Source organism: Budorcas taxicolor, chromosome 17 (assembly GCF_023091745.1).
Source record: "Budorcas taxicolor isolate Tak-1 chromosome 17, Takin1.1, whole genome shotgun sequence".
In the NCBI taxonomy this organism is placed as follows: domain Eukaryota; kingdom Metazoa; phylum Chordata; class Mammalia; order Artiodactyla; family Bovidae; genus Budorcas; species Budorcas taxicolor.
In genome coordinates, this window is record NC_068926.1 from 62,134,494 (window position 1) to 62,147,708 (window position 13,215).

The 13,215-nt window shown below is 50.8% G+C and overlaps 1 protein-coding gene across 1 annotated transcript in view; it reads left to right on the top strand.

The window, feature by feature from the left end:
• HECTD4 (HECT domain E3 ubiquitin protein ligase 4) overlaps positions 1–13,215 on the top strand; it is a 167,503-nt gene that overhangs the window by 141,031 nt on the left and 13,257 nt on the right. Inside the window, exons 56-64 of the mRNA XM_052654305.1 lie at positions 1,077–1,258; positions 2,763–2,968; positions 3,595–3,725; positions 4,017–4,222; positions 5,966–6,145; positions 7,194–8,500; positions 9,519–9,726; positions 12,158–12,381; positions 12,468–12,619. Coding sequence (XP_052510265.1) covers positions 1,077–1,258; positions 2,763–2,968; positions 3,595–3,725; positions 4,017–4,222; positions 5,966–6,145; positions 7,194–8,500; positions 9,519–9,726; positions 12,158–12,381; positions 12,468–12,619 — 2,796 coding nt within the window. The remainder of the gene's footprint in view (positions 1–1,076; positions 1,259–2,762; positions 2,969–3,594; positions 3,726–4,016; positions 4,223–5,965; positions 6,146–7,193; positions 8,501–9,518; positions 9,727–12,157; positions 12,382–12,467; positions 12,620–13,215) is intronic.

Consider the following 13,215-nt stretch of genomic DNA (forward strand, 5'->3'; position numbering starts at 1 on the left):
TCACATACACCTATGAATTCCTTCTTTCAGTTGTAAAAATTCTCACAACAGTTCAGAAGAGAATATAATGGAGCTATCTGATAAAAGTTTCCATAAGCTGTTTTCATACCATTCATCCGTTAACATTATAACTTCTGATTTTATTGTCAGTTTTGAAGCAGCTTGAATCTATCTCCAGCGTAGACCTCTCCTTGGAACACCAGATACACGTATTCAGCTGCCTCCTTGCCATCTCCACTCAGATATTTCATCACCCCATGTGGGTGGTCTGAAGTTTCAGCTGGACAGTCAACTTCACAAGACCCAGATAGGCTGTACTTGGCACTAGCTTCACCTAGGTCCAGGATGGGCCACGAGACCCAGATAGGCTGTACTTGGCACTAGCTTCACCTAGGTCCAGGATGGGCCACACAGCATGCCACAGGGCAGTGGCGTGCGTGTGTTTAAGCAGGAGTCAGAGTCACCTGCACAGAAGTTCAAGGGCTCTTCTCACCCGGTCACAACCCAGGTGTGAGGAATACACGTCACATGGCCATGTTCACGTGGTGACTAAACAGCCCCACACCCCAAATAGAACCCAGCATCTTTTGTAACAACTCCACAAGCATAGCTTCCAGAGATTTAGCAAGAGGCACGCCCCATTGGTAAGAGTCACTGTTTTCTGGAAAGCCCTGAAACCATCACCTCCCACCAAGAAGCTCTTCTTCCAGTCCTCCCAGTGCAGCTTGCCAATGGGGGCTTGTTGTGACCATAAACAGGGTGCCTGGTAATATTGCTGATATTCGGGAGTTCTCTGGCAGTCCAGTGGTTAGGACACAGTGCTTTCACTGCCGAAGCCCGGGTTCAGTCCCTGGTCAGGGAACTAAGATCCCACATGCAGTGAGGCATGACCAAAAAAAAAAAACAACTAAACGTGGCTTTTTGTTTTGTTTAAAACACAAGTATCTAACTTGGAGCACAGAACATGAGGCCAGAGAAGCCTGAGGTGTGGCCCTTTCTCTTCAGGAGCCCACGGCCCACCTGATGTGGTGGCCAGAGCGTCAGAGCTCAGCGCCTCCCCCGCCCTTCCCTTGCAGGGAGCTGCTGCGCTGCGAGGCCGCACTGGCCAGGCTGTACTGCCGCATGGCCCTGCTCAACATCTTCGCCCCCAAGCTGCCTCACCTCTTTACCCGCCTCTTCCACATCCCCGCCATCCGGGACATTACCCTGGAGCACCTGCAGCTGCTGTCCAATCAGCTCCTCGCTCCTCCTCTCCCAGGTAAACCTTGGCTTTGCCACTGTCACCGCAAACACCAGACCCAGGACAGAACAGCCCGAAGGGTGAGCCAGGCGCTGAGCAGGAGGTGTGTGTGGTGTCCTCCTTCTCCATGTGAGGAGTCCCATCACAGGACCTTTAGACTTAATATAGATAAACAGCATGAAAAGATTGCTAACCTGTTAAGCATTCATTGAGCTTCCCAAACTAATCATGGATCAAGGAAAATAATAGAGCTATGAAATCTAGTCACTGTAGTGTTGTCACAGACATTCTGTTTGGCGTGTAAAGAAAAGAAAATGCCCCTGCCATCAAATGCCACCCGAGACCTAACTGATTCATTGTAACCTCAAACAGAGCTGTTTTGGTGGGCCAGCCTGTGTGCATCAGCTCAACTTGGGGCCCTTGTGGTGTGGTGCTCCCTGGTGAACACTGACGACTCTGCTCTCAGCCCGATTGAAGACCAGAGGGCCCCTCCTATCTTCTGGCACGTTGGCCTCCAGCCTGTTCCCCTTGACCTCTTAGCAACTGCAGTGGGAGCAGGAGTGAGAGGGCAGATGGCATTCTAAACCTAGAGGACATCTCACAGCCCTGGGGTCCCAGCCAGTGCCCTTGTGAACAACATCTCCACAAGCCGACTTTAGCATGTGGGGTCCACTGGCCCACCCCCAAGAACTTAGAGGCTCTGAAATAGACCTGAAAAACTTCCAAGTGCTGTGGAAGAAGCTTTATCACGATGGCTAACTTGGGTTATAAAATCCACTCTCAGCTACGCTGGCGATTCCTAAGGGTGGACCTGGGCAGCCAGTAGGTCAGGCTATGGGAACCCCTGAATCCTCTTTTACATGCTTGATAGACCTGGGCCTCCACTCAAATAATTATGTTAGGAAACAGTTTTGTAGCTTAAGAAAGCAAACATTTAAAGACCACTGAATTCCTGAATCCCACCCTGGAGGATCTGATTGGTAACATCTATTATCCAAGACCTAAGGCCAAGCTGAACTCCGAGAGATGGTGATGGACAGGGAGGCCTGGCGTGCTGCGATTCATGGGGTCGCAAAGAGTCGGACACGACTGAGCGACTGAACTGAACTGAACTGAAGGCCAAGCTTGGAGAAGGCAATGGCACCCCACTCCAGTACTCTTGCCTGGAAAATCCCATGGATGGAGGAGCCTGGTAGGCTGCAGTCCATGGGGTCGCTAAGAGTTGGACACGACTGAGCGACTTCACTTTCACTTTTCACTTTCATGCATTGGAGAAGGAAATGGCAACCCACTCCAGTGTTCTTGCCTGGAGAATCCCAGGGACGGGGGAGCCTGGCAGGCTGCCATCTCTGGGGTCGCACAGAGTAGGACACGACTGAAGCGACTTAGCAGCAGTAGCAGCAGCAAGGCCAAGCTAACTCATCCCAGTTTTCCCGATGGGTCGCGCCTCGTTGCTGCTCAGGATCTCACAGCCCTGGGCTGCTGTGATCCTCATCGCCTGTGTTTCCTTTCCCGTCCCCAGATGGCACCATCAGCTCCAGCTCCATCCTCCTGGCGCAGTCCCTGCAGCACTGTGTCCATTCCCAGAACTGCTCGGCCACAGACCTCTTCTACCAGGGCAGCTCCCAGACCGTGCGAGAGTGGCTCAACGTGGCCATCACGCGGACCCTGCACCAGGGCGAGGAGAGCCTTCTGGAGCTGACCAAACAGATCTGCTCTTTCCTGCAGGTGAAAGTCCAAAGCTCTGACGGCCCTGAACTGGGATTACAGGTTCCAATTGGAAATCCGCTAAAAATGACACTTTCTTGGTGCTTCCCTGGTGGCTCATTGGTAAAGAATCTGCCTACCAATGCAGGAGACGTGGTTTTGATTCCTGATCTGGAAAGATTTCATGTGCCATGGAGCAGCTAAGCTCATGCACCACAATCACTGAGCCTGTGCTTTAGAACCCGGGAGCCACAGCTAGTGAAGCCCGAGTGCCCTAGAGCCTGTGCTCTGCAACAGGAGAAGCCACCACCGTGAGAAGCCGCTCAGCCCACACCTAGAGAGTGGCCCCTGCTCTCCACAGATAGAGGGAAAGCCCCCTTGGCGATAAAGATCCAGCACAGCAAAAATAAATAATTTTTAAAAAATAACACTAATTTCCCCAAGCCCCCACCTCACTAGCCTCGTTTTCTCTGCAGCTCCCCTACCTTGTCCAATCCATGTGTCCTTCCTCCCAGAGGGCTCTTTTGTCCTCCTGATCTTGTTAAAGTGCGTGTCTTATGTATCGGCTCTCCCCTGCCTGGGAGCTGGGAAGGTGAAATGCCCTCTTGTGTTGAATCTGTGGTTTTCCCTGTTCAATGTCTCTGCAGACAGCACCAGAGCAGTTCCCCTCCGAAGAGTTTCCAATTTCTGAGTCCAAAGTCAACATGGACGTCAATTTTCCTGGGGCAGCTTTTGTCGTCGTATCTTGCAAAGAAAGTCAGTCTGGATTCCGCAAAGAGTAAGTTACCTGACTCCAGCAGGTGGTGACAGGGAGAGAAAAAGTCAGGCAGATTCTGGTGAAACTTACAGAAAAAGAAAATTCATTGCTTTTATTCTTTAATGCATACTGTATTTGAAAATGATTTACACTTCTTCCCTAATTTCCATGTTTTAGAAATTAGTCTGTATGAAGAATGACCTTCTAAAACGTGGTAGGGATGACATGTGTGCCCAGTTCTCACCCCACTTCTCCCAACAAAGTGTCTGTTGATCTGGCTGAACTCTGGTCAATTTCATACCTCCTCTTCAGTTCCTCTCTGTACAAGGCACCATGGGCGCGGGTGCTGGTGTACGGGCTGGGCCACAAAGTGAAGCGAAATGGCCAGCTGAACCTCATCGAGGCCGTCTGTTACCCGCGGGATGCATCTCCAGCCAACACAGGGCTCACGCCACCTCCCACCACCAACCAGTACCCTTCTGTGATCCTCTCCACGGACAAAGTCCACATCAAACTGGGTAAGTCTCTGAATTAGCTCACGGTAATATGAACAGATTTGAAGTCATTCTCTGCTTTCCTTCCTTGTGAAAATTGAAAGGATTTTCTACCTTGCTATGTTCCCATTTCCTATGGGTGAAGAATAGGACTGGTTGGGGCAGGGTACTTCAGAGACAATAAATGAAAAGTTGTCCCTTTCCTGCCCAGGGAAGGCCTGGCAGATGCTGCCCGGATGACGGGGGATTTCGTCTCCTTTCACAAGTGTGTGCTGGGTACATGCTGTTTAGAATAACCTGAACAGAGCAGTCCCATCACTTAGCTATAACCATCCTGGCTGCCCTTCCTCAAGTTCTCATTAAAACTGAGTTCTCTCGGGTATACTGTGGCTCCCTGGGGCACAGGCCTCAGTGATTGTCCGCTCCCCACGTAAATGATAAACAAAAGCTAGTGACCAGGCTGGGAGGCCCATGTCTCCCTGGCATCCTTTGTTAAGTCTTCGTAGATTTGGACTGAGCTGAGGGCTCCTCCTCTGTAAGTCCTAACTGTCACTGGCTGTCTACTTTATATACCAGGGCCAGCTGACTCTGTTTCTGAGTCAGCACACAGAGGAAGGAAAACCTACTCTCAGACTTCCACTGAGTGTCCTTGGCAGGTTGGACAGAAAAAGACAGACAGGTGCTTGCTGGTGACAGTCATAAAGATGTCTGTGAACTTGCAGCCAAAATTGGGCCTTGGCTTCTGCACAGCCCCAGTCCCGGGGACATTGCATCTTTAGGGAATAAAGTGAAAGAACATTTCTTAAGAGGTTTGGTCAATGCTAAACAACTTTATGATCTCTTTTTTTTTAGGGTCTATTTTTTTCACTGTGTTTTGCCCACATTGGTTTTGAAATTGTGTGTAAACATAGAGGATCTCTGTCCTGCTATCACTCCCTAAATACACATTCACCTCAAAGTACAGAGCCGTCAGCATGGTTCCTCCTGATCTGGCCAGAGACCCCCCGTAGCCCAGCTTATGGGTTTTTGTCTATTTGTTTGTTGGTTTTAATGTTTTGTAGGCCACACTGTGCAGCAGGTAGGATCTTAGTTCCCTGACCGGCCCTCTGCACTGGGAGTGCAGGGTCTAACCACCAGACTGCCAGAGAAGTCCCCCTCAGCTTACGTGTGACCATTGCTTACAGAGAGGGTGGGGGTGCAGTTCAGGGTATGATGGGGTGCCGGCCTCAGAGCCTTTCTCTCTCATCGTAAACAGCTTCAGTCAGATTTAGATCATCGCAGTAATGCAAGGCGGTAAAAAAGAATCAAAGCCCTGGTAGTGCCTGAAGTCTGGGAACCTCCTCACTGGTCTGCTCTGTCAGCCTAAGATACGCTGATGCCCCCATGGGCTTGCAGCCACACCAAGGAGCTGGTTGTTTCTTTACCAAGCCAGGACCATTCCAGTGAAGCATCTCTTAAAGTCTGACTTCTGTCTCCACATCAGGCCATCGGGCTGGGTGGTATCTGACTGACCAAGGGATGTTTATCCTTCCCTATCCCCTCTGTCCTGTTCTCACACTAGCAAGTGGACTCCTTGGAGGTCATCCTCCACTGCTCCTCTGCCTGCAGCGGACTCTGTCTGGCAGGTGGGGAGTGAGGTTTCTTCTCACCCCAGCGCAGGAGTGGACAGGCCTTGTTTCTCTGCTCACACCTGGCAGGTCTTTCTCACAAGCTAGTTTTGATCAGGTGCTGCCAATCATAAGCTTTCCTTCCGGGTGCTTCTTCTAGGGGTGTCTCCCCCGCCCGGAGCCGTGCTGGTGTTACACTCCCTGCCCCTTGAGTTCCCCCTGGCGATGGCCTTCGCCGAGCAGCTGCTGTCCTGGAAATCAGAGGATGGCGAAGGGAGAGCTGAAGACGAGCCTGACACCATCCCAACGTCCGTCCTCCTGCAAGTGGTGGAGCTGCTCGGTGAGGCCCACCATCCCCGGGATCGGCCAGGGAAGCTGCTTGGGGGTGGCCACAGTGGCCTGGGGGAGCGATAGCTCTCACAAGCTGCTGTCAAGTGGGCCTGGAGAACTGAGTGGAAGTTAGACTTCCACATCCATGATCTGCAGGATATTGTCGTTATTTTGAAGGGTGGCATCTAACTAGGAAAACAAGATTAATTTGATCCTACTTTGCTTTAAAACACAAACATGCCATCATTGTAACTTTGATTCTATGACGGTGTTCACTTCCATGCCCCCTATCACCTGCAAACATGGTAACAGCTCCTGAAAGGTTAAAGAGAGATTGCATTTAGGCAAAACTCATGGAATGGTAAACTTAAAGAGTTGTGAAATTAGCCTATAAATTGACCTCAAAAGTTTTCTAAATATTGAACTTTAATGATGTGTCTGCTTAAGTGGTTAGGGATAAAACATACTGATACCTGCAATTCATTCTGAAATAATCAAAATCTAGGGTGAGTCTATAGATGAATAGAGGGATGGATAGATGTGCAATAAAGCAAACACAGCAAAGGTTAATGGTAGGACGTAGGTGGTGAGCATCTAAATATTTACTGTACAAGTTGTTCGACTTTTCTGTATTTTTTCATAATATAGTGTCAGAGGGAAAACCATGTTGCAAACTCATATGCCCTCAGGGGTTCAGACAGATGATATGAGAGGAAAGTGGTTTGTCACCAACCTACTTAATAACTTTATGAGAAATAAAATACTGATTTGGGAGGTCAGAGCTGTAGAAACTGACTCCATGTAGTCAGGTGGCACAGGGGTTAGGGCCACCAGCCCTGGCGTCGGTCTGCCCTGTGAGATCGTGTGACTGTGTAGCAGCCATGTGAGTCCTTTGGCTCTTTGAGCCTCTGTTTCTTCATCTGTGAAATGAGGATGAAGGATGTATGTTTGTTTCATGTGGTTGCTGTGAGGGTCTACTCTGTCAGAGCAGTGCCAGGCACATAGTAAGCTCTGTATAGGTGATTGTTTTAAGTTATGACTGCTTTCATTTGCCTCAGGCAACTTCCTCTGGACCACAGACATGGCGGCCTGCGTGAAGGAGCTGGTTTTCCACCTCCTGGCAGAGCTCCTGCGCACGGTGCACAGCCTAGAGCAGAGGAAGCACCCAGCCGGCCTGTCCTCGTCCATCGCCCTCCAGCTGAACCCCTGCCTGGCCATGCTGATGGCCCTGCAGTCAGAGCTTCACAAGCTGTACGACGAGGAGACGCAGAGCTGGGTCTCGGGCAGTGCTTGCGGAGGCGCGGGGGCCACGGCAGCTGCTGACCAGGGCCGGTTCTCGACGTATTTCCACGCACTCATGGAGGGCTGCCTGGCAGTGGCCGAGGTGACCCTGCCCACCAACATGAGTGTCACTGCCAGCGGGGTGACCTCAGCGACCGCCCCGAACCTCAGCGACTCGTCATCCTCTTCGTCGTCTTCCCCAGGACAGACGCCACAGAGCCCCAGCCTCCTGTCCAAGAGGAAGAAAGTCAAGATGAAGCGGGAAAAGGCCTCCTCCTCCGGGAAGCGCCAGTCCTCGCGCTCTGTGGACTCGGACCCCGCCGTGCTGAGCATTGGGGGCAGCAAGCCCGAGGACATGCTGTGGTTCCATCGTGCTTTGACCTTGCTCATCATCCTCCGGCACCTCACCAGGAAGGACCCGCAGGGGCTAGGCGTGACAAGTGACGCCATCGCCGACGCCTGCCAGGCCCTGGTGGGTCCCACCGCCCACAGCCGCTTGCTGGTGATCTCTGGGATCCCCACCCACCTGGACGAGGGCATCGTCAGGGGTGCCATCCGCAAGGCCTGCAATGCCCACGGCGGGGTCTTCAAGGACGAGATCTACATCCCCCTGCAGGACGAAGACCCCAAGAAGCCAAAAGATAAGGCCGAGGGGGGTGATGGGAAAGCCGAGCCGGAAAAGACCCTCGGCTTCCCCAGCACGGACAGCTTGGAGGTCAGCACATCCAGCAGCCTGACCCCCGCCATGAGTATCAGCGCATCCGCGTCCACCAGCCAGGCTTCCATCTGCAGCTCCCAGGGCATCTCGCAGACAGTCAGTGATCTCTCTGCGGATCCATTGCCTGCAGGCCTGGAGCTGCCCATCCCTGCAGGCTTGTTGGAGCCCCATGTGGTGTCCAGCCAGGAGAGCCTGGACATTTCCCTGTGTAGCACCGGCAGCCTGGGCAGCCTGGGGAGCCTGGGCGAGCCACTGGACAACGCAGAAACAGCCTCAGTGTCAGACATGGGCTCCATGTACACAGTCACGTCCCTGGACAACCAGCCCCTTGCAGCACGCCCCATCAAAGGCTTTGCGGTCGTGGAGGTCAGCACCTCATGCCTTGGCCACCACTTAAATCATGAGCAGTTAGAATCCCCCCAGCCTCTTTACGCCGTCCATTATTGTTTCCTAGGGACTAATAGGTGACGTCGGAGCACCTATGGGGCTGCCTGAGGCAGCTGTTAGCAACAGCAATGATTTATCATGTTAGTTATCTGTGTCTGAGGTCACATCTCTGAGCGTGATGGCAAGTCTGATGTCAGGAAGGAAATACAGCTCATTGCTGGGTGTGGGAGGGAGGGAGGCCGAGGGGCTCCAGGGGCTCAACTTTCCTGAGGGGTGGGCTTTATTGAGTGCTTTCCCTCTCCGGCCCCAGTAGCATCTTTTTGAGTGGCCTTGGGTTGTTTTAATCATTGCCATCAGCAGGAGGGATCTCCATCGAGCATGTGAGAACAGACTTGCTGTTCTGTTCCGAGTAACTCCAAGTTTCAGGTGCTGTGCGTGTTGCCAGGTTCCTTTTCCACTTCATGATGCCATCTGTCTCATGGGCCTCCTTGTGTAGAAATGCTGCACCCTCTGTAACAGGAGTCAGGTGCAAAGTGAAAACTGTCCTCCCCCTTACTGGATATGGCAAGGAAGGCCCTGGGAAGAGAACCTATACCCCCTCGCTCCCCACCCCATGGGCTCTGACAGGAAAGCTCAAGGATTCAGGGATTGGCTTTCTCCCAGAGTCACCTCTCATCCGTCCATCTTCTCCCTGGAGATTTTCTCAGAGCCTGGACCAAGCATGGCCTTTAACCACCTGGGCATTCAGTAAAGCCACAGACCTGGCCAGGGTTTAGCAGCAGGAGTGTCTGCTTGAGTTAATCTTCTGCAAGTAACCGCTGTTGGCACCTGAGAGAGACTCCATAAGGAAGGCCAGCTCGCCCTGGTCAGGTGGCGCTCAGAACGCTGAAGACTAGCAGAGGGCTTTGGGACAGACAGGAGGGAAAGAGAGGTCAGTCGTACAGCTGAATGACTGGTTTCTCCACTTAAATCCTGACTCTTTCTCTTATTCACACAGATAAGGTCCCGAGCCAAAATTGAGAAAATTCGAGCAAGTTTATTTAACAACAATGACTTGATAGGTTTGTCAAGCTTGGATGGTGAGGATGAATTGATGGAAATGTCAACGGAAGAGATCCTCACGGTGTCTGTAGTGAATCAGAGTCTATTCGATACGCAGGGGAGCCCAGGGTTAGAAGATTATTTCAATGATAAGTCAATTAAAGGTGGGTTACAGATTTTGTTTTTTTAAACGAATAGACTTATTCCCTCAGGGTTCAGCCAGCCAAGAGACCACCGGGAATGACTGTGCCACAGCCTGCGTCAGCTTCAAATGTGGGCTTGCATTCACGTCGTTTTTTCTCTTTTTGTCTGGTCAGGCTTCCCCTTGTTTGAATTCAAGTGTATTTCTTTTGTTGTGTCCTATGGAGCTAGAATGTGCTGCGTACATGACTGGTAATCATTTAGCTTGTATGCTTGAGGACAGCTGACGCCTCATCCTTTAAAATGAATTATTGAGGAAGAAACTGTCCCGGTTTCTTTTCCACAGAGTCCTTTGTCATTTGGTGGCTCGTATGTTGGAGGGGGTGGAGTGTCTCTTTCTGGCTTCCCCATTTCTATTGTTCACCCAGGACCCACAGAGCTGCGTCTAGCAGGTCCTGAGGCTGAGAACTCATCTCCCCCCAACCCAGCTTTGCATCAGAAGCAACAGCAGTTTTTCCCCTTTCTTTTTGTAACTGTAGTTCTTTGTGTGGTTGTCTTTATTTTGTATCAGTCTCTCTCAAATTTTTTAATTTATGTTCTTTTTTCCAACTCTTTAACATTATTGAAATTTCACAATAGAGTGGTTGAGTTTGTTTTATGTTTGCCGAGGACATGTAATATTGGGTATGGGTTTTTGTTGCTGTTCCAAATTATTATCCTCTAGTCATGAAATTTTGAAATACTGCTCCAAGGCTGGGACCAGAATGAGGTAAGTGAGGCCACAGAATTCAATGGGGCTGTGAAGAAACTCAGAAGTAGTATTTTAATACAGTACTTATGGAAGTCAAAATTAATGTAAAATATCCATGGTGAGCAAACCATTAAAATTTTAAATACAGACAGGATCAGTATTAAAGACTTTTCCTTTTGCATCAGGCTTTAATATGGCTCAGCACAGAACTTTTAACTATTTTGCTCATCATGGGTTTTCTATATTAATTTTGGTATTTTTTAATATTGCCTTGAACTATGTATCTCGGTCTGTGAGTCTGTCTGACTCTTGCTCCCAAGGCTCTGCTTCTCTTCCCTGTGCCCTTTTGGTGGCACTTTGCCCCCTCGCTCTCATCTGCCACATGGGCTTGGCTAGTGTAAGATCTGTGGGAACCCTGGGTCTTTTCCTGCTGCAGTTAGTGCTATACCGGTCTTTTCACGCTTCGATATGGATTTGCTTCTAGCTCCCAATTGCCTTCCGCATACAGTGCTCAGTCTTTCGAAAACGAATTTGCCACATCATAGCCGCACTCGTCTCGCTTGAGTTCCTTCGAGTTGTGGTTGTACTGAATTGCCTGTTAGGTCTTGGTCATGCCTTCCATACACCCATCTCCTCACCCTCAGCCCAGATGCCCAAGGGAGCCTTTGTGCTCTGGTTCTCGCAGCCCCGTCCCCCTGAACTGGGTGTGGCCCTGACCACACCCCAAAGAGAGGGGATGAAGAGAACGGTCAGTCCCGCCCCCAGATGGGGGGACCCTTGGCCACAAGGAACGCGTGGGTGGATCCTGACTAGCCCCTTAGGAAAGATAAGAGCGTCTTCAGCAGGACCAAAAAAATAAGTTTGGGGACCAAAAAACTAAGTCTTTTTTTCTCATACTCATGGACAGTTTTCTTGTTTCTGAGAGAACTTTCTCTTTTTTTTAAGTATTCATTTGGCTGCACCAGGTCTTAGTTGCAGCAGGCAAGATCTTTAGTTTCAATATGCAAACTTTTGCAGCATGTGAGATCTAGTTCCCTGACCAGGAATCGAACCCAGGCCCCCTGCATTGGAAGCTCAGAGTCCGAACCATTGGACCACCAGGGAAGTCCCTCTTGTATCTGAGAGAACTTTCTTTTCCACCTGCTGGTTGTGCCAGGTTTGAAATGTATCCTGTAACAATAACTATTGAACAACTGTATTGACTACTTTGCACTGAAAATTCCTGCAGCCTCTACATCCTCTCGCTCCCTGGGGTCTATCTGTCATAGACACATTCTTGAAGTTAAGGAAGGTTCAACCTCCATAATGAAGAGACCCCGGAGTACAGTGACTCAGACCCAGTGGAAGTTTTATTTCTTAACACATGTAAGAGTCCAGCGTAAGCCCTGAGGTCCACCATTCAGGGGGCTTGTCATCTCCACGCAGCCAGCAGCGGGGACAGGCACCGAAGAGAGCAGGTTGGTCCAGGAGGGGCCCGTGTCCCAGGGCCACACCTCGTGGCAGAGAAGGCTGGGCGTGTCACTGACGTGTGCTCACAGAGCAGGGACACCAGGTCTCAGTGGACAGCTCCTCATCACCACTAACCTCCCGGTACCCACTTCCCAAGTAAATTGCTGATGAAAAATAAATCAGGTGCTGCAGGGCTTGTCCCGACGTAGCGTGTTCACGGCAGAATCGTTTGCCCTCCCTCCATCCTGTGACAGGTGAGAAGCTGGTGCCTGGGGCCAGAGAGGTGCTGACGGAGATATTTAAGAGCTGTGCCCACTCGGAGCAGATGCTGAGCCTGACGCCAGCAAAGCCCATCAAAGTGTCGGACATTTATCTTAGCAAAGAGCAGATCAACTCCCAGACGCCAGGCAACCTCCTCCACCTCTTCTTCACCAATGTCCGGCCCCCCAAAAAGGTGCTGGAGGACCAGCTCACCCAGGTAGCCACCCCGTCCCCGCCACTCCTGTGCTGGGCCTCAGGCGTGCCCTGGGCTCAGCCTGAGGCCCTCCCTCTTGGTTGCCCCAGATCCTGAGGAAGTATGGTGTGCCGAAGCCCAAGTTTGACAAGAGCAAGTACAGCAAGGCGGGGAAGGAGCAGCACCCTGGGAAGGTGGTGAGCACCAAGCGGCCCATCACCAAGCCGCCCACCAAGGACAAGGCAGTGCTCAACAGCGTCAGGTGGGCGGCCGAGGAGCACAAGAGCCAGGCTGGTGGGAGGACGCGGGCCACCTGCCAGCAGGCTTCCTGGGAGGCTGTGGGCACCTCAGGGAAGCCAGACATTCTGACTCTGCTCTACTGCCGGGGGCCTTTCTGCCCTCACCTTCATCAGTTAGAAGAGAAAGTTTCTTTTGATACACAGGGATAGTAAAATCTGGACCATGCAGGCTGGAAAGCAGACCAGCCTGAATTAATTAAATGTCTAAAATATACAGAATTCTTTAAAAAGCCTGAATTCTTTTACCAACACATATAGTACATGGTTATTGTAGAAAGACTGTAGAGTGCTCCCATGCATACTGGAAGATACTGAAGTACCCCCAGATAGCCACTGCTTGTAACATTCAAATGTAAAAGGTTTTGTTTGTGCATATGTATTATTTTGTTATATTTTAAATAGTGTAATATTCAAAAGTATCAAAGCCACTCCTCTTCCTCTCCATCCTTGGTCCCCTCCCTGAGGCTGCAATGCCGCATACATAGCCTCCCAAAACCCTTCTGGGTGTACACAAGTGAGTGTAGGCATACACAAGCAAGTGTAAGCATACCCAGATGTT